Source organism: Telmatherina bonti (assembly GCF_933228915.1).
Source record: "Telmatherina bonti genome assembly, chromosome: 11".
Taxonomy (NCBI): Eukaryota; Metazoa; Chordata; class Actinopteri; order Atheriniformes; family Telmatherinidae; genus Telmatherina; species Telmatherina bonti.
The window spans coordinates 33,972,769-33,992,097 of NC_136629.1; the positions used below are offsets into that span (position 1 = coordinate 33,972,769).

Genomic DNA, 19,329 nt, shown 5'->3' on the forward strand with positions numbered 1-19,329 from the left:
TAAAAATCTTCAAAAGTTCATGATACGGTCCCACTGACTGTTTATCCAGTCAGCAAACTGTTCCTGATGAGATCAGCCAATCAGCTTCTGCTAATAGTTTCCTCAATGTTTATTGGCCAAGTCCAGAAGGAAGAGGATGTCGGGACTGCAAAGATGTCCGCGCTCATTTGAAAACTTACTCTAGCCAAATCCCGAGTTTGGCACAACGACTGTGTCGGTTTTATGTCATCACGAGTGACGACGTTACAGTCAAGCAAGACAAAAAGAAAGGGAAGACGAGGACTCCGCGACAAGAGCCAGACTATTCCTTATTATCAGGTACCTAAAAGCTAGCTGAAGCCAACGTCAGCTAGCATGCTAGTTGAGTCGGTGGGAGCAGCTATAGCATTAGCATGTTTATTTAGAAAATACTTTAACTGGTCGCTGATCTACAGCTGCCAATATTTCTATCTGGCTAACGAGCACTGAACTTTGCTTCATTTCTCACTTTAACGCTTGCGGCTAACATGTAAGTGATGCTGCATCTGTCAGCGTGAAGAGACACATGTGTAACTACACATGATGTAGTAGGAAGTGTGTTGTATTTAACCTGGAAAACAAAAAATAAGAACAAAAATGCCATTAACAGACTTAATTAAGCATTGTCATATCAACATATAATGATAATAAAAAAAAAAAAAGACATAGTTAAAATATTTTGACTTTCTCTGTAAGTTCAGCTAAAATACACTTGTGCTAATATTTATTCATACCCTTTCATTGAAGAAGGAAAAAACACAGCTGCCTGTAGAATAAGCTGAAATTGACTAAAGTAATAATAAATAAAAATTTTATGAATATCATTACATTACTTTCTAATTCTGGTTCAATAGAAATATTTTTTTAAAAAGCAAAAAACAAACAAACAAAAAAAAACCCCAAAAACCAACCCATAATTTATTACATATTATTCATAAACTAATATTTTGTTGAACAATCCTTTAATGTTTCTGCTACAGTTAGATGTTTTCTGTTCCTCTTAGTCAGACTTCTGCACCTGTTGACAGGTATTTTGTCCCACTGTTCAACAGAAAAGTACTCTAATTTGTCCAGGACCAATTTATTTGTTTGTTTGTTTGTTTTTTCTTTCTTCAACTCAATTAAATGAAAAAACAGTGTCTTATATTATTAAATTTTATTTTTGAAAATTTTTAGATATTGCTCTTTTTTTAAATCTCCAGTTATTTGAGTGACTGTTGTAAATTCAGCCTTTTCTTCAATGAAAGGGTATGAATACAAATGAGCACAACTGTACATGTTTGCTTTGAGCTACACTATTTTAAATTAGATAATAAAATAATGCAAGTTGAATTAACATAGTATACCGTAACTTTATTCTGTAGTTTATTCTGTATATCATGAAGTGTATTAATTTTTCCGAATGGCACTGACTTTTCCACAGTCTTTACTTTTCCTATAAACTTAATAGTATTGAAATTATGCTCAGTCATTGGTGCACAAACCCAAAAAGAGGAATAGATAAATAAAATAACACCCTTAATAACAAAAAACACATTTAAATGTAATCATTGCTTTATTATTAAAGGAGGCTGAAATTGAAGTTTGATAATTGAAATGTAAAATACCGAATAACATCAAAATATTCATATAAACATTTATTTCCGTATGATGAACAGATCAATAAGTAAGACTTTAAATATCTTCCTCTTGTCATTGGAAATTCGGTATTATACTAAAATTCGCCTACCTTTTTTATTTTTTTTAATGAATATGTTTCATTGCTGGGCACTACATGCATCTCAGCATTTATAATAGCAACAAAACATTGGTGGTACAACAAAATATGTAAACCTATCAGACCACTATTTTTAAAAAAAAATCTTTTTTTTTTAGTAATTTATTAATCTTCCTTCACTTACATTTCCTAGAAATAATGCTGAAATCTGGAACTCATGTCGGAAGTCGTGTATGAAGAGACAGCCACGATGATCGCAGCAGGGGAATTGCAGTCGTTTGTCCCATTTGGCCGCGAGCACTGCAAGAACCATCCAAATGCCTTCAACCTGCAGCTCAGAGAACTCCAACCAGCCTCTGAGCTGTGGTCATCAGACGGTGCCGCTGGCCTAGTAGGATCTTTACAAGAAGTCAGTCTACAGGAGAGAGAAAGGGTGAGCTTGGATTGTCTTTCGCATAGTGTCTCTAATCTCTAGTCTTGTTTCAAAATTTCAGTGACAGAAGAGAAAGAAAAGCAAATAATGCCACAAAATAAGTGACATTTAAGCTCTTATGTGCCCATTATTTAAAATGTTTTGTGCATTCAGTTAATATATGATTCATATATTAATACTCTCTGTTTTTGTTTTAAATGTAACACAGCAGCTACAATACTGAAAAAACTTCTCATTTTGACCACAAAATAGGACTCTAATGTGTAACTGCAGTTTTTGGTTTGGCCTCTTAAGTCCATTCTAATGAACGTGCATTAAATGGCAGGAATGCTGGCAGCTCAGGAAGGGCTGTACTGGAGTCAAAGAGGAGGATGTGGAGTTTGAAGAAGAGTTATACACAGCAGGAAACATGGTTGTGTGGAGCAAGGGCAGCCGGGGACAAGCCTCCAGCGTATATAAGGCCTTTACTGTTGACAGCACTGTACAGCAGGTCTGTATGATTTACATCTATCTGAAGACAGATTTGAGAGACCACATTTCTTTTACTGTTTACCACTACCTATGTGGTTTGAAAAGTATTTTTATTTGAGGTTATAAAATGTTCTTTATGCAAAGACAACTTGTTTTAATGCACCACAATATTTAATGCAATTTGCTTATTCTTATGACACTTTCTTTTCCTGCCTGCAGGCTTTATGGTGTAACTTTGCTGTTCCTCATAACAACAATACTGGTACTGTATATTTAAAGACTTTTGGATTAGCAACCCTTGTTTCGGAGTACTCTTTTATTGTTTATGTACTTACATTTTAATTGTTTTGCAGTGGAAGATTTTGAGCACACAGTGTGTATTGTCCAGAGTAGCTGTGTAAATGTACACACTGTTACAGGAAAGGACTTCATTTCACCACTGCCCTTCCAGGTGAGTGAAAGACAAACCCATGTAAATAAGGTTTTGAGAGAATATGCTGAGTTATTGTGCGTGTACAAAGTACAAGTCAAAAGTTGAGGCATACCTACTTTTTCAAAGAGAAATGGTTTGTACTGTTTATATTTACTATCTATATTTACTAGGGCTGTGATGATATCCTTTTGTCCCGATTTGATTCAATTCTGTTTTTTTGGTCTTTGGTTTTTTGGTGCCAATTCGATTTAAATTGCAATTCTTCGATATTGCTAATTTTTGTAGATTAAAAACAAACAAAAAAAAAAAAAGTAAAAAAACTTTTTTTTGGTTGTTATTTTTCTTGATTTCAATGATGAAAAAAACAACACAGTAGCCAGACCATCATTCTAGTGCTATAATGCCTAAGAAGACAAGTAAAAAGATCATTAAAAACACTAAAAATGACAAAAATTTTATCATGGAATAATTTTATTAATTGGGGAAAAAAGTATTTTTGTAACAAAAAAGCAATGTTAAAATTGTGTTGCAAAAAGTCCTGATATTTGATTTTTCCATTCATTTTTTCCACCCCTAATATTTACTATCAGGAGTGTCCAGCTCCGATACCGGAGGGCTGCAGTCCTGTAGGTTTTTCATGTTTCCTTGCTTCAGGAACATCGGATTCAAATTAAACGGTTTTCCTCAACAGCTTGTTGTCAAGCGCTGATTAATGTTGATTCATTAAACTGATCGAGTTGTGCAGCAGCAGGAAAACATCCGAAACTTGCATGAAAACAGCAAGGACTGACTGTGGACATCCCTGCTGTTTATGAGGATTTTCAAATTGCTTGAAACACTCCTAAGTGTATTTTGCTGAACTGTAACAGTGGGTGGCCAAAAGAAATAAAAGCTTGACATTTGAGAGGCAGGAAGTAGGGGTTTACCTATAATACTTTGTTTAAATGACAAACAAAATGTCTCTCTCATCTTCCTTTTTTGAGGTTTCAAATGTCTGGGCAGCTGAGTTTGGACTTTTGCTGGAAAGGAAGAACACAACAAATGAGACACAGCTCAGCTCCCCTGGGTAAAATGCCAACACTGCACACTTTTAAACATATGCAAATAAAAAAATAAGGTTATATAATCAAAGATGTTTGGATTTATAAAAAAAAACAAACAAATAATAACAACAAACACATTAAAATGATAGTAGAGACCCATGTTTCTGCAATAAAAACTACCTTTTTTCTGCACACAGATGTACATACACTGATACAAGCACATACCATTCATTGAATATGTTAGCTTGCTGAGAAAGTTGTGTTTTTCCATACAGAGAGCCTCTGCCTACGGTGTTCAGCATGCTACATCCCCTGGATGAGATCGCACCAGTTGTGTGCAAACCCTCGGGTATGACACAAACTCAACTGTATATTTCTTGTGTCTCTTTCTGGACATTTGTTTTCAGAAAGTTTACTTGAATGTGTGTGCATGGTTTTTGCAGGCCTGTTTGAAGGCTCTTGTGTGCAGTATGTATCTGACTCCACCATGAAGATAGTGTTCACCTGCTGCCAGCCCTCTATAGTTGTATCATACGACACTGTACAGGGAACTCACTCTGTCTGGGGCCTGCGCAAAGTTACCCACGATGTGAGTGAACACACTGACATGCATTTAAAAAAAACACACAAACACACATGTTGTGTCTCCTCTAATACCAAGCTCTACATCTTCATCAGGAGCGTTCCAAAGTATTGAGGTGTCCTACAGAGCCGGTTGGGACACCGTTGGGTGTGATGACTTCGAGTTTCCTTACCTCTAATTTGCGCAACATGTCCCGCCTTGATTCCCCTGGTGGCAGTGGGGCAACTGGGCTGGGTCCTGGAACTGGAACAAGGTACTGAAAGATAGGAGAAAATACCGTCTGCACATGTCACTTCTTTACAGCTTTGTAGTGGACTGGATGCATTGTCTTGCTCAGAAAGTATGCTGCTGCCTGTTACGATTTCCTCTTGCTCTGACAGTATTTCTGTTGGTGGTGATTACTTTCACTTTGGTACTTAAACTTCAGGGTTTTACAGCAGGACATTGCATAAAATAGTTTATTGTTCACTTCATCTGTCTGTGGTTTAATGTAACAAGTGAGGTTTATGCAGTAATTATCGCATCAATAGTAATTTTCTTAACAGCTTGTTCCATCAATAGCATTTTATTCAAATTCATATATGAAGAATTAAGAAAATATATAAAAATATATTAAAAAGTGACAGAATTTGTTACATGGAAGGTGTAAAGATGACTAAATCCAATATTAAAAACAGGAGAATAAATTATTTAAATGTTTTGTGATGACAAGAATTTCAGGTTAGCAGGCAAATTGATTGCATTTGTGTTGTTCGTCTAGTTGTGCTGCAGGCTCTCCGCTGCACTACAGCGTTCTGCACAGTCACCAGAACAGGACCATGACATCTTCCCCTGGGATACACTCCCGAGTTCATTCGCCAAGTATCTCCAACATGGCTGCCCTAAGGTGAGTTTGATGTAGAGATTTAGAACAGGTGACAAGTGGATCAACAAACTCCAGCATGGAAACATGTTAGTTACATCCTAACAGAAATGTAACCTGGCGTTCAAAATCATCCCCTTTTCTGCCTTTCCGTCTCAGTCGTGCTCACTCTCCAGGCATGGCAGCTCCAACATTTTCAGGCGCGGCTCGCTTCAACGCGTCTTTCCACAGCCCATCCCCTAAAGGGCATCATTGCTTGTTACCCTCACCTAACAGGAGTGTCAACGAGACAATGCTGATGCCAGAAATGGAGCCCATTATACCTGACTTGTGCATGGAGCAGCTCTGGAGTGAGGCGATCACATCTGGCTGTCACAGGTAATAATAAATATCGCTTTGGGGTGATCTTAAATGTGAGATAGCTTCAAAAGGACAAGTATACACAAAGCAGGTACAGAAATAAAGAGAAAAAGAGTGCACTGAAAACCCAGGTTGAACATATACTGGGAAATTTCATAGAGTAACCTCCCATGGTAAACTGGTCCTGATTTGTGTTGTATTTTATATCGATATGCAGATGTTTTGGCACTTTAGTAGCTTCTGCTAAATTCTGCAAATGTAATTGTTGGCTTTGCAGGGAGATGAGCAGCCAGGCGTCTAAAGTATTCCTGACATCTGACCTCTGTGAAAACCGCTACCTCTGTTTCCTAGTGGAGTCTCACCAACAGCTCAGGTAACTCAACTCAACTCAACTTTATTTATGTAGCACTTTCACACAACGCCAGCTGCAGCAAACTGCTGAACATTAAAGTCATGCTGTGACATTATAACAATAGAAGTTCAAGGAATAAAAGATAAAACATTAAAAGCAATCAAAAGTAAAAGAAATTAAAACATTAAAAAACAAAAAAACAATAAAGCAGTACATAAGGGAGAAAAAAAAGCAGAATCTCAAACTGGATAAAATGCCAGATCTTAAAAGTGGGTCTTTAGCCGAGCAACGGCATAAATAAATGAAAAACAGCTGTCCTTCAAAATAATTAATTCTTGCTATTTTACTTTCAGTGTCATTTCCTCGAAGATGTCTTCAATATAACATTTAATAGACAAAAATAAACTGTGGGGACATTTGTTACTATGTGAAAATAAAACAGTACACACAGATTTTGTAAGTTCACGGTCATTTCCCCACACTTGACGTGATACGTGCATTTTTGTATTTTTTTTTTTCTGCAGATGTGTGAAGTTTATTGAAAGCAACGAGACATCTCAGCTTATCTTCCCCTCGGTCACAAGCATCCCTGCCAAAGATGCAGAACCTCTACAAGTATGTTATATTCATGGTTTTGTTTTTAGATAAAAGTTTTATTGAGATTTGATAAAGCAAAAACGAATTGATATTTGGTTTTGTTTTATTTCACAAATAGGTACCAAGTTCTTATTTAATGTTGGTATGGATAGAAAGTGTTAAGGAAGAAATGAAAGACATGCATATGTGATTTAATATATTAAGTCATTGGTTGCCAGACCAAGACGTCTTTTTGGTGTCTTTCTGAATCCAAATGTTCACTGATAAAGACATGAAAAGACGTGTTTTGCGTTTTTGCGGACATCAAAATGTCTCCAAAAGGAGCTCTGTGAACAAGCTCTGAGCACACTCCGCGTAGTGCACACACCCAACATGTTGACAATGTGCTCTAAGAGTGCATCCTGAAGACCCCCAATGCACACACCTGGCGAAATTGGCCCTCCACATCACCTGAAAGGTGAACCAAAATGCTTCAAACAGTGGTAACGGAGGACTCCATGTTGCAGCAAAGGCTGGCAGCCAGTGAGTTAAGACACAAACTGGAGAGGTGCTCAGTAAATGGTAAATTGACTTGTACTTCTAGTACTTTTCCAGTCATGCTGACCACTCAAAACGCTTTACACTACATGTCACAGTCACCCATTCACACACACACACACACTCATACCCCAATAGGCACATCGGTGGAGCAACATAGGGTTTAGGGTTTTGCCTACTTGGGCATGTAGTCAGGGAAAACCTGATTTGACCCTCCAACTTTCTGGTTGACTGCTCTTCCTCCTGTACAGCCACTCAATTAATATATGAAGCTAATGATATCTACACATAAAGCACCTTTGAGACTATTTGTATATTGAACTGCTTTATCTTGTATTTGAGTATACGATGCAAAATATAAGCTTTTGTTTACAATCATTTTGAAGTCTTTATGTATAATTACTTAAAGGTTAGTTCTCGGCTGCTGTCGTTTTATCGTAGGTAAAAAATGTTTTTGTATTGTCATCGTAAAAGTTAACTTTCATTGTCTAAATCATTTATCAGTTGATTGGTGAAGTAGTGGATACATTGAGTTAACCTTGAAAACAATGGCTTGTTCAATGCTCAGTGAATCTTTTTGACTCCTCAGAATATAGATGCCATGCTGGTTCTGGAGGCCAGTGGAAGTCTGGTTCTTTACACAGGAATAACCAGGGTGAGTAACGACTCAGGAAGACACCACAGCAATAGTTTGCCTCCTGTGGTTTACCAGTAAGCAGCACTTCAGATTATTTAGGAGCAACCACACTGTATGGAGTAATGAATTTGATGTGTTGTCGTCCCACCAGGTCAGTAAAGTGTTTGTCCCGGGTCTCCTGTCCTCCTCCTTCAGCCTAACCAACCATCTCCCTCACTTCAGCATTCCAGTGGAGAATGTTAGCACACCTGCTAATACCGGGAGTAGATACATCCAAATACTGAACGAGGTACTGACTTATCTTCAACTAAACTTTATTTTTTACAAATTGTTTTTGTATTTCAAACATGATATTTTCACTTCCAGTTGTTAAATTTCCTCATGGTACTACTTTGATCTCTAATTTGTCTGGTCTCTTGTAGGATGTAATGCCTTCACCGGTATCAGAATCTAGGAGTTCCAACATTAAACATCACGATGCTTCTTTTTTGGAAGATTACACCTTTCAACAAGCCACTCCCTACATCCATGCTTTGCGGGACCCCGTGTGCAACCGGGTCACTTTGGTAGGTGTGATTTTGTAGTTTAAAGAAAGAATAAAAACAGCATACTTGTTGCTATTTTTGAACTCTTTGTTTACTTTTACCAGAGGAAGAAAAAATCTTCTGTGGCAGTAGCATATTAGATTAGATATCACTGAAAGGTAATGTGAGAAAACTCCTCAGCGTTTTGGCTTGGATATGTGATGTTTGTGACTTGTGAGAATGTGTGTGAGGCCCATAATATTTGTGAATGAGAGCAGCAACAGAAAAATAAAAGGCTGTTTTGTGTTTTTTTTTTATTTATTTATTTTTTTTTAGCTTTTGGGTTAATTCCTGTCTGTGTCAGCTTCTTGAGCCTCAGGACATCTCAGTACACACTGACACGCTATCACTGTTTATTTCCCATATAAACACAGACAAAAAAACACAAAACAGTCTGTAGCCTTCTGCTCATTCAACTCTGTTTAGCGACTTTCTCCTGGAGCTATTGATGCATCAGTCTGGTGACTAATTCTTGCAGCTCGCTGGAGTTTTCAAAGCTCTGGCTTTTTGCTGTCAGACTGATCATCTGTGATGGATAAAATGGGACGTGAAGGTGTCTGTTTGCCGTCTCTACATAGCTATTCAGCATAACATGAATAACCAATATATTGTATATAGTTTGGATTTCATAAAAAAAAAAAATTACAACTGCAGGCTCACAGCAAAATTAAGTTTTTAGTGTGGAAATGTTCTAAAGGTGTTGTCTGACTTAGTTGCAAATTGCACTGAATAATATGAATTTTAGATGTGGAACATCACTGCCAGCTCTTTAATTTCATCCTCATTTCATGGCGATTAATATGTCAACATGCTGTATTTACTTAAATTCTGGAGACTTTATTAAATTTTCAGTGTCAAACTGACAACATTTTTTATTGGTCAGATTTATCACAAAAAGTAATTAAAATGCTGCTGAACATGGGAAAAAAGTGCTTTAACAAATCCAGAGATTTGCAGCATCTCCTGTTTTTACTTTCATTTTCTCTCTTTCTGGCAGATTTTCCTGTTGTACTGTGCACCAACCAATCATCAGTTTATTTTTCTACTAACCTACATGTCATGAGAAAAACTAGAGCTTTAGATAATAAAACTGAAGATGGATGTATTAAGTTTTGCTTCTTTACTTGTACAGATTACAGTGTTAGGACACTCGGGTTTTAGTAACAACCATTTAGTTGTACACTGCTTTAAAATAGTTGCAAAAGGATATCCCTGAATTTGTGTGCAATCTGTCTTTACCTCCAGGAACTAAGCAGTGGCATGATGCTGAGGATCTCAGTCCCTGAAGTTGCTACTTCAGATCTGGGTAAGTTCCACATTCACTGAAAACACATATTGGATGCAGACATTTCTAAGACCGTGTGGTCGATATTGACAGTGGTGCTATGAAAATGTGCTTAAATGTGACCACATGCACACTCGGATGGCTGAGTCATAACAGCAACGTCCTGGAACTGTTTAAAGATGGTGACATATAATTTAGCATATTAAAGATAATCTACCATCTTGTTCTCTGCACCTCAGACAGTTGTTAGATGCACATATGTGCCCATATCCTTGTTCATAACCTGATATTCACTTAATCTTAATTTAAAAAAATGAATTCGGACTAATTGGTTAAATGCACAATTGTCTGCTGCAAACCTTTTAAGCGATGAGTAGGATATTAATATAATTTCAAGTAATCCATTTTTTCTATTCAGAGCATTTTTTTTAACGTATGAAAGTTTATTTAAATATGGAAATCAGGGCTTTTCTGTTCGACTTTAACAGGAAATGTTTATGCAGTGTGATTATTTAACATGTTTACCCTAAGCCAGCCTGATACGGACAGTAAGATATACCAATATGTCTGCATGAACTGGCGAGATAATGTGTTTCTAGATCTTCAACTAGCGCACCAACACCCATGTCTGTATTTATTGTGTAAGCACATATTGTTCATGCACCAGATATGGTTTGTAGAAATGGCCTTATTGACTACCAGAAAATTGGCATCCTGCAAAAAAAAAACATTAAATGGAGTCAGTCTTACTCCTGTTTCTAACATTATTTCAGAAACTCTTATCAGAGTGCCAATGTTCAGCCAACAACTCTTTAAACATCACATTTAGACAAGATAAATATTTAATTGATGTTTATTTGTGCTCTACATCAATACTATCAATAAGTAGACAATATGACAGTTTACAATGTGTAAACAATTAGATTACTTTTTCCTATTTGATGCGAGTCAAGTGCATCGTGTTAACTTCTGCTTCAGTGTCACTCAGGTTTGACTTTGTCTTGCCTACATCTTTATCTTGTTCACACCTTATTCTCTATTATTTAGTAATCGATTGTACAGATGAGTCACCTTCCTCTAATGAAATGGCATTTATCCACCTCTTCTTTGACCTTTCCCTCTTTGGATGTCCAATTAAGATAGCCTAGTGATGTTGATTAGGAATCTGATTGGTTGGAGTTGTTAGAAGACACAGCAACTCTAATTACTGTTGTAGTGATTATTCTTTAATTTCCTCAATGTCTGCTTCCTCATTTAAGTCAAGAAAATTGTAGATTTGACCCGACTGCTTTGAGTTTTCCACCTTTTTACCTTAAAATATGTGTTTTATACTGTCTTATTTCTCCATTGTCATGTTTTTTTCTCTTATCTTTTGTCCTGGACGTATTCCAGTGAGGAAGTGTCTGCAGGCATTTCGCTTCATCCTACCAAAAGAAGCTGCCATGAAGGTTTGTTTGTTAGGACATGTTAAACATGCATCTAATCAGGCTTAGTGGTTAATAATGGTTACATGTCTAGTTGACCTTTTACACTGGGAAAATGTAACTTTAACAGACTCTTTGCTCAGAAAGTTTCCGTTTTATCAGATAATCTATTAAACATGATATTCATTATATCGCTTTATTGTTCTGTCTGTACACCTGTCACAAAGAAAATAATAAAGTAAATTGTCGAGACTTTGGGAGAAAATCATGTGGGACTTGGTTTCTCTGAGTCTGACTGATAGATCTAAGTGTTCAGGTTATTTAGAAGCAGTTAAAGAGAAATGATATTTATTTAACTTTGGTGCTGTAAGACTTTAATGCTTTTTAACTCCCTAACTTTAACTTTTAACTATCAAATATGCAGGTTTTGGTAAAGTGGTACAGCATCTACAATGCCCCTGGTGGACCCAGTGGTCATGCAGAGTGGAACCTGTTTGTCACCTGTTTTCTGACACTCATGGGTTACAACACGGAGCGCTTGGCCTGGACACGACATGTAAGTCTGCCAATGTGTCCCCCCCACCCGCCTTTCAATTTTGAAATATTAAAAAGCTCACAATAAGGTTTTCTGTCTGCTCTTTTTCTGTAGCTCCATTTTGAAGTGCCGCTCTCCCCAGTGATTGCAGCAAAGAAGGCTCGTCACTCTGACGGAGGCTCTGATGAGGTGTGTGGCTTCAACCCTTTTTTTTGTTTGTTTTGGCTGCACATTAGACTTCAGTCATCAGCTTTGAAATCTTATTCAAGATATGGATTTGTACTTGTAAACATTTTTGTTGTTTATGTGGGAAAATAATGAAATTCCTGTGAAGACATGTATCATGTTATGAGCCATTGAAGCAAATACAAGGACACCAAAAAGAGACATTGCATCAAATTTACGACTGTCAAGAGGAAAAAAAAACATTTAAATATTTATTTATTACTTTTTTCAAACAGATGAAAGTGTAAAATTACAGATAAACTCGAAAGAAATGGCCCTGTTTTTCCATGTAGTTTTCATCTCAACAGTTCTGCTTTTAGTTCATTTTCCCTTTGGGGTTAAGAAAGTATTTTTCATTTCATTTCATTTAAATAATACATTTTGTAGATAGAAATAATTTAAGCACAGGAAAAAACTGAAATATTTAGACTTAATCTATTGTACCTTCCAAAAAAATAAAAACCCACTGCAGGTAACCTTTACTGAAACAAGTCCTTAATGTGTCTGAGCTGGGTTCAGAAGTCATTTGCTATTGTCCTAAAGTTCATGATAATGAAAGTCCTTACATAGACATGATGTGTTTTCATTTCTTTATTTATTCAAACCAGGAATTGAATATGAATCCTAAACAGTCCTCCTGGAGTTTTCTTAAAGCTCCCCAGATTACAGGAGAATTTTTCAAGCAATCTTTATCTGTTCTGATCAAAAGTTCTGGTTCACATTGTGAATCAGTGGTACAATTAATGGAATAGTCATCATTAAGCTTGTTAATTTCACCGCTGTCAGCATGTTTTGCATTCTGTCTCTTCCCATAAATATGCAGTTTTCAGAAACCATTTCTCTTCTCTGTAGGACTGGGATTACTTGCTGGCCTCTCATTACCATCGACAGATGAGTTCTCAGCCAGTCTTTGGTTCAGTGGAACCCAGTGGCACCAATAAGGTTATCACCACACACACAAAACACTTGGTTTAGTTTTGCTCAAACAGCCTGTAATATATGGATGTTGATATTGTTTTATCTGTATAGTATTTATTACCACGGTGAAGATGCTTGTTATGACTTGACATTGTACAGATGGTAAGAAGGGGGCACCTTACAGCAGTTTAATTGAATAAACAAATAAATAAAAACACCAATTACCTGTATTAACCTGTTCAGTGACACATAAAGTGTAATGTCTAATCTAACAACAAAAATTCTGCTTAATAGTTTAACCAATGACCTCATTAATGCAGAGTGCATTTTATGACAGTTGTATTTGCATGTATTAATTTAATGTCTGCATTCATTAAACCCTCTTTTTCTCTCTTTTTCCTGCATCAGGCAGCTTCATCCAATCCATCTCTGAAGTTGGACAGCTCGGCCCTTCTGTTTCCTCATATTCCTGCCCTTTTCTATGTTCTCCATCTGCTTTATCAGGAGCTGCAGCTGGATGAGCTGCACAGAGCGAGAGCCTCCTCGTTGGTCTGTCTGCTGCAGCAACTAGCCAGGTAATCACTGCCGTGCTGTCTTTCTGTTGACTGCGATGCATTGTGAATTCAATTTAGAGGAAAGAACTCTTGCTTTACTACATTGTAATACAAACGCGAAAAGAGACCTGTGCCAAATATCACAACAAAAACAATCTATTGAAATTTTACTTTAGTTGTGTTGAACTTTCTCGGTGAGAAGACAAGAGGTGTACAGCTGATTGTTTTCAGTGAAAGTCTGTGTGTAATCAATGCTCTTCAGTGATGTGTATGGTGAAATCAACTTCAACAGATTGTCAAGTGACTGCTGTGGTTGGTGATGGCGTGGATAAGAGAATAGGTTGAGTGGGAGCATGAAGTACTCTTCAGAGTAATTGGCCTGAGTTTTTGGCATGTGGGTTGTATACAAGTATGTAGCCATTTTTCACTCTGTTCTTATCAGCTGGTGAAGGCTAAAGCAATCACGATCATTTGACATATTTTTCAGTAATTTTCCTGCATGGTTTGAGAAAGAAATACATTTTAATCGCCTTAATGCATCATATATTTAAATCGAATCAGGAAATACCTCAGCATGAGTGCAAACATAATTATGCTATTGTGTTGTTTTTCAGTATGTATCACATCTAGAGTTACCTGTGGCTTCAAAATCTTCTCTCAAACCCTGAACCTTCAGAAGGAGATCTAGAAAAATAAATGCAGCATTCTTACCCTATAAATATCTGCCAGAATTGCACTAATTTGTGGATTTGGTTGTAATCGGGCTTATTGTCATAGTAATGTGGATCGTTAGTCCTTTTTCACTCCAATTACATCCAAATTTCTTCCAGCTTTAAGAGCATTTGCATGCAGCAGTGTGACATGATAATCAGATGCATGCAGGTGCAGATCTATAAGTGATAGATTTTAACTTTAATATGGAGTTTAGGTGATAAAGATTTTACATTTCAGATTAGTAGATTTAAAAGTTTACATACCTACAAGATGATTATCCATGTCTCAGTATGTGAAAACACAAAGACAGCTAGTAATTGTGTTGTATCCTTCATTGATAAAACAAAACAAAACTACTGACTAGAGTTCATCTAATTCATAGCTGATGGTTCTTATTCTCTGATCTTAATTGCTTTTCCCTTTTGTTCAGTTACGTCTCAAACCTGTTAAATGTCACGGTAGCTGTTTGAGGATGGTAGGCTGTTTTTTTGGATTAGTTTTAATCACCTGCAGTAAATTAGCATCCAGCTGTGCAGCGAGACACCTCATTACATACTTTCTACATGATAGCTTTAATATATGATTGATGTACATTGATTGATGTAAATGAAACTGTAATATTCTTCACTATGGTGGAGTGAAAAGAAGAAAAAAGCCAAACTTTCATGTTCTGTCTTCAATTTCCAAACTGTGCTGTGTTTGTACTTTAAAATGTGTTGTAGGGACCTGCAGTTGGAGGAGTATGTTGATCTCTACTGGAGAGACTACCCTTCATTAATGAGTTGCTTTTCTGAGAGCTGCATCATTGACCAGGGTAAGACTGGCTAAATAATCTCATTGTTTGTCTGGAAACAGACAAGACATGTTGTTATGGGGGAGAAAACAGGGATGGTTGGCTGCTGATGAAGGCCACTTAATTTCCTTTATATATCCACATTTTTTTCTGTAATGTTTACCTGACTAATCATTTATTGCTCAACTTTTAGCACTTCTATGACACAAAAATGACATACTCATGGTCACTCTAATTCCCTCTTCTTTTGTCCTTCTTTTCCTCTTCCTCTTTCTTTGTCTGCCCCCTCGTCCTTTGTTCTTTCTCAGCTCTGATTGGTCAGATGCAGCGTCCATCCTTCCTGACCTCTGAGCCTCCTTGTGTGTTCAGCTGGCTTAGTAGATGCTTGAGAGGAGAGGAGAACCCACCTTTTCCATACCTGCCTGGAATCTGTCAGAGCACCAGACTGCTGGTTCTGGTACGGCCGACATGAAATATAGTCAGTTAGCTTTGTTTTTATACGATGTATTCATAAAACTCAGAATGGTAAAGTATTTCATTCTGTTTTTTGTTAATATTGTAATTAAAATTAAACTTGCAGTGTTTTTTTTTTTCAAACTGTCTTAATTATACGGTTAACAGCAGGTACAGATGGAAATAATAGGGGATGAGAGGAGATATGAAACAATAGTCAGAAATCTCTTCTAACTTCTGTCTACCCCACAGGAGCTGCTGGCAAATGTAGTTCATAAAACCCTTCAGCAGGATCTTTTTTTTTTATTTTTTATTTATTTTTTTTTTTTTAGGAATTACCTTACTGATGAAGCTTTCACAGATAATGATCTGTGACTCAGTTGTACAAACCTACTTTAAAGTCAGCTGATTGTAAAGTATAATGTTTAAATTCTTATTTTAGGTGTTTTTCTGATTATAAAATGTTTTTTTTTTCTTTCCCAGAGTTATGCGCTCTACATCATTGGCGATGAAAATGCTACTTCGACAGGTGTATCAAAGTATCTGGTCAAAGTTTCTGCTGGTATGTATTGTGGCTATGGATGAGCGATATGGTCAAAAAGATGTATCCCAATAATTCCTGGCGTTTGTCACGGTAACGGTAAAAATGACGATAAGTAAACGCCAATTCAGCCTAATTTTTTAACAATAAATCTATCGCCAAAAAAACCACTAAAGCATACTAAAAACTCAATTTCTGAGGTCAAATTACACCTTATAAGAGTGTGTTAGGTTGATGTAAGTAACAATTGACTCAAATGAAAGATTTATGAAGATTCTACATTTTATTGACAGAAATACACCATCATCGATTCTTCTAATGATAATTTATGGACATCATTAAAAATGATACTGTAGCGTTCTCCACACAAATCTTTCTGTAATAAATGAATGAATAAATCACATTAATTGTCTTTTACATCCTAAATGCAAAAAAGCATAAGGCAAATGGATAACCAGAAGAAAACAGCGGCAACATCCGTGAATAGTTGAACTGAACATGAGATGAAATAAAATGGAAAAAAAAAAAAAAAAATTATATCCTATATATTTATTAGTTTCTGTTCATCACATCTCTTTATTTTACGTGTTAATCAGTTAAAGCACTAATGTGTTGCAAAAACATACTTTCTCTGTTGAAATGGGCATGATTTCACCTTCCACATTGCTTTTATGCTGAGCGGAACAGCAGCAGATTGGAGACACCATGAGAATATGGTGTCATGATAAATGACAAACTATATTTTATCGCAAATTCCTAATTGTAGCATGAAACAATTAACCTTTTGGCCGTTTTTTTTATAATGTTTTCCTGAACACTTCCTCCTTTCCACTGCGTATTCACTTGCTGTAGACCTGCAGCAGGAAGAAATTAGCAGGCTTATTGTCCTAACTCTGCATGACTTTACATCTTTTTTTAAAAAATTAATCTGCAGAAAGACTGCAGATTAATTTCCGTATACTATTTGAAAAAATGTCCTGGAACAATGTAATGTGTATTTTTGTAACAAACCTCAAAGGTAATATTACTAGTCTTTTAATGCATCATGGGTCAGGTTTTCTCCTGTTTGCATATATCGACAAGCTTCCCTTATTACCTGCCACTTCCGTAGTCCCTTGCTTCAGTGCCATTTTCCAGAACTGTTTTTGCTGTGACAAAAACCCGATACAGCCCTTAGGTGACAACCATTGCTGCAGGTATTTAATCAGCCCACTGACAGAGAATTTAGGAATTGTTTTGTGGCCGAGAGGAAAACACCTCAGGTGACTTTCATGTTTTTTTTGTTTTTTTTCTTTTCAGCACCCATGTTTCAATGACAAACCAGAACAACAAAAGCAATCCCACACAAAGTCCTCCATTCATCCTTCATTCAACTAAAACGTTTTACACATTTTAGCTGCTACTAATTGCTGCTTTTCAAATTTGATTAATTTGAGTAACTTCAGAACTTGTATGAATACAAACTCTTTCAGGCTGCACAAATGAGGCGCAAATTAACAAAACAGTTTGCCTTCTGATCTTTTCTTGTCTTTTCTCATTCTCACACCTTCAGGTCAGCGGTCCCATGTTAGTGAACCACCAATCAGAAGGTAAAAACTGCATAAAAATCACATTCACAGTAAAGTAGCTTTAAAGATGCACTATGTGACTTTCCTACCTTAAAATGTTGCGTTTTCAACTTGTTTTGATGCCACATTGATGTTTATTATACACATTTCTGGAGCAATTTCTGCTCGGTAGCATCTCAAGACCATGAAATTTGCCACATGACGTTACAACTGAGTTTCGCCTCACACACTGCGTCACACACCAGCAACTGGATATTACCACAGTGGTTATTTCAAACACACACCATAAATGATTAACAGAGACGGAAAGAAAGAGAGAGTCAATGTCAGACTGACTTTTTTTGTCTTTAGAGAGTTAAGAGTAAAGGTAGGATGCATGTTGGAAGCCGAATCTGTTGTCTGTATGGGGTGCGTACTGAGAAAGTCTAAACAAGTTGCATTGTGGGTCTTTAAGTCTTAATTTTTTTAAAAATAAATGTTTTATTAATTTTACTTTAACGAATAAATGCTAAGGTTACATTCTCGAGCAAGTCATTTTAAAAAGCCAGTTCATATTCTTTTCTGTTCTGTTTTCTGCTTTTGTGATATATTTTTCATTATCTGTGTAGACAGAGCAGTGTGAAGGGGAAGTTCTCCAGTAAGAGAGTGGCTGAGCAGCTGGTGGTTTGGCTCACTTCAGAAGGTAACAGAAGCTGTTCTTTTTCTGATTTATACTTTGGCGCCTCTCTTATTCACAGTGATGCAAATATGCACATACCTGCCCAGTGAAACTACGTGTTCTCAGTTCACACATAGCAACCAGATTAGATGTGGTAAACTACATTTCTCTAACAACATGAAGGAATAGCATTACAGTGCATCCTGCATGTTATAATCTTCACGCAAGATTTGTGATAATCACAAACGTTTGTGAGATAATTAGGCTAGTTCATTGTTTTTGACTAGAATCGGTCCACACAGCAGGACTTGGAGTGAGCTGCCAGGTGCAGTGAAGTAAAACTGATCAACTTGTCTGTCTGTGTTTGCAAGATGTTGCTGTCAGTTTTACATCTCCAATATTTACAGCTCCAACATGAGATGAAAAGAGCCACTGACTAAACTCAGTAAATAAAACATGTAAGATAAAAAAAAACAACAAACCCATTTTGGTTGATATTCTAAATGAATCTACCTGATTATGCCGTTTTTCTTTTTTAAAGCCAAAGTGTGACAACTTTTGAATCCAGAAAATGTTTCTTGAAACTTTTTTTTTTATTTTTTTTTTAAACTAATTACTGTGTGTCCTTCTCTGGAGTAGGTTTCACTCTGAAAGACTTGGAGTGTGTCCCTTTCGGTGTTGCCTTGCCTATCCGAGAGGCCATCTATCGATGCCGGGAGCAGCCGTGTTCCGATTGGTCAGAAGAGGTTTGTCTACTGATTGGACGACAGGACCTCACCAAACAGGCCCACAAGACAACTCTGGCCAAGAGTAAAGCTGTGAGTATGAAATGAATTAAAACTTTTTTTTTGGTCCAGATAGATTAAGATGCAGACACTGTTTCATGTCAGCCATCCATAAAACCACGGCATCTGCCGACCCTTAAAAGTCGACCATTCATTCATTCATGGAAAAAAGGCCATAGATTCCCATTAAAATGGGCCTTAAAGTCTTTCAATCCATCTTGTAAAGGTCTTAGAAATGCCACAGACATG

The 19,329-nt window shown here is 36.7% G+C and overlaps 1 protein-coding gene across 1 annotated transcript in view; it reads left to right on the plus strand.

Moving 5' to 3' along the window:
• Positions 1 to 224: 224 nt before the first annotated feature.
• The window catches only part of anapc1 (anaphase promoting complex subunit 1), a 52,702-nt gene continuing 33,597 nt past the window's right edge, over positions 225 to 19,329 (plus strand). The window contains exons 1-28 of the mRNA XM_079249229.1: positions 225 to 318; positions 1,929 to 2,168; positions 2,494 to 2,658; positions 2,859 to 2,901; positions 2,993 to 3,090; positions 4,056 to 4,138; positions 4,391 to 4,464; positions 4,559 to 4,704; positions 4,794 to 4,951; positions 5,459 to 5,584; positions 5,720 to 5,938; positions 6,198 to 6,293; positions 6,797 to 6,887; positions 7,996 to 8,061; positions 8,195 to 8,332; positions 8,466 to 8,609; positions 9,873 to 9,933; positions 11,305 to 11,360; positions 11,761 to 11,892; positions 11,986 to 12,060; positions 12,949 to 13,065; positions 13,423 to 13,589; positions 15,005 to 15,096; positions 15,384 to 15,532; positions 16,012 to 16,090; positions 17,622 to 17,658; positions 18,246 to 18,319; positions 18,935 to 19,113. Coding sequence (XP_079105355.1) covers positions 1,953 to 2,168; positions 2,494 to 2,658; positions 2,859 to 2,901; positions 2,993 to 3,090; positions 4,056 to 4,138; positions 4,391 to 4,464; positions 4,559 to 4,704; positions 4,794 to 4,951; positions 5,459 to 5,584; positions 5,720 to 5,938; positions 6,198 to 6,293; positions 6,797 to 6,887; positions 7,996 to 8,061; positions 8,195 to 8,332; positions 8,466 to 8,609; positions 9,873 to 9,933; positions 11,305 to 11,360; positions 11,761 to 11,892; positions 11,986 to 12,060; positions 12,949 to 13,065; positions 13,423 to 13,589; positions 15,005 to 15,096; positions 15,384 to 15,532; positions 16,012 to 16,090; positions 17,622 to 17,658; positions 18,246 to 18,319; positions 18,935 to 19,113 — 3,081 coding nt within the window. The 5' untranslated portion in view covers positions 225 to 318; positions 1,929 to 1,952. The remainder of the gene's footprint in view (positions 319 to 1,928; positions 2,169 to 2,493; positions 2,659 to 2,858; positions 2,902 to 2,992; positions 3,091 to 4,055; positions 4,139 to 4,390; positions 4,465 to 4,558; positions 4,705 to 4,793; positions 4,952 to 5,458; positions 5,585 to 5,719; positions 5,939 to 6,197; positions 6,294 to 6,796; positions 6,888 to 7,995; positions 8,062 to 8,194; positions 8,333 to 8,465; positions 8,610 to 9,872; positions 9,934 to 11,304; positions 11,361 to 11,760; positions 11,893 to 11,985; positions 12,061 to 12,948; positions 13,066 to 13,422; positions 13,590 to 15,004; positions 15,097 to 15,383; positions 15,533 to 16,011; positions 16,091 to 17,621; positions 17,659 to 18,245; positions 18,320 to 18,934; positions 19,114 to 19,329) is intronic.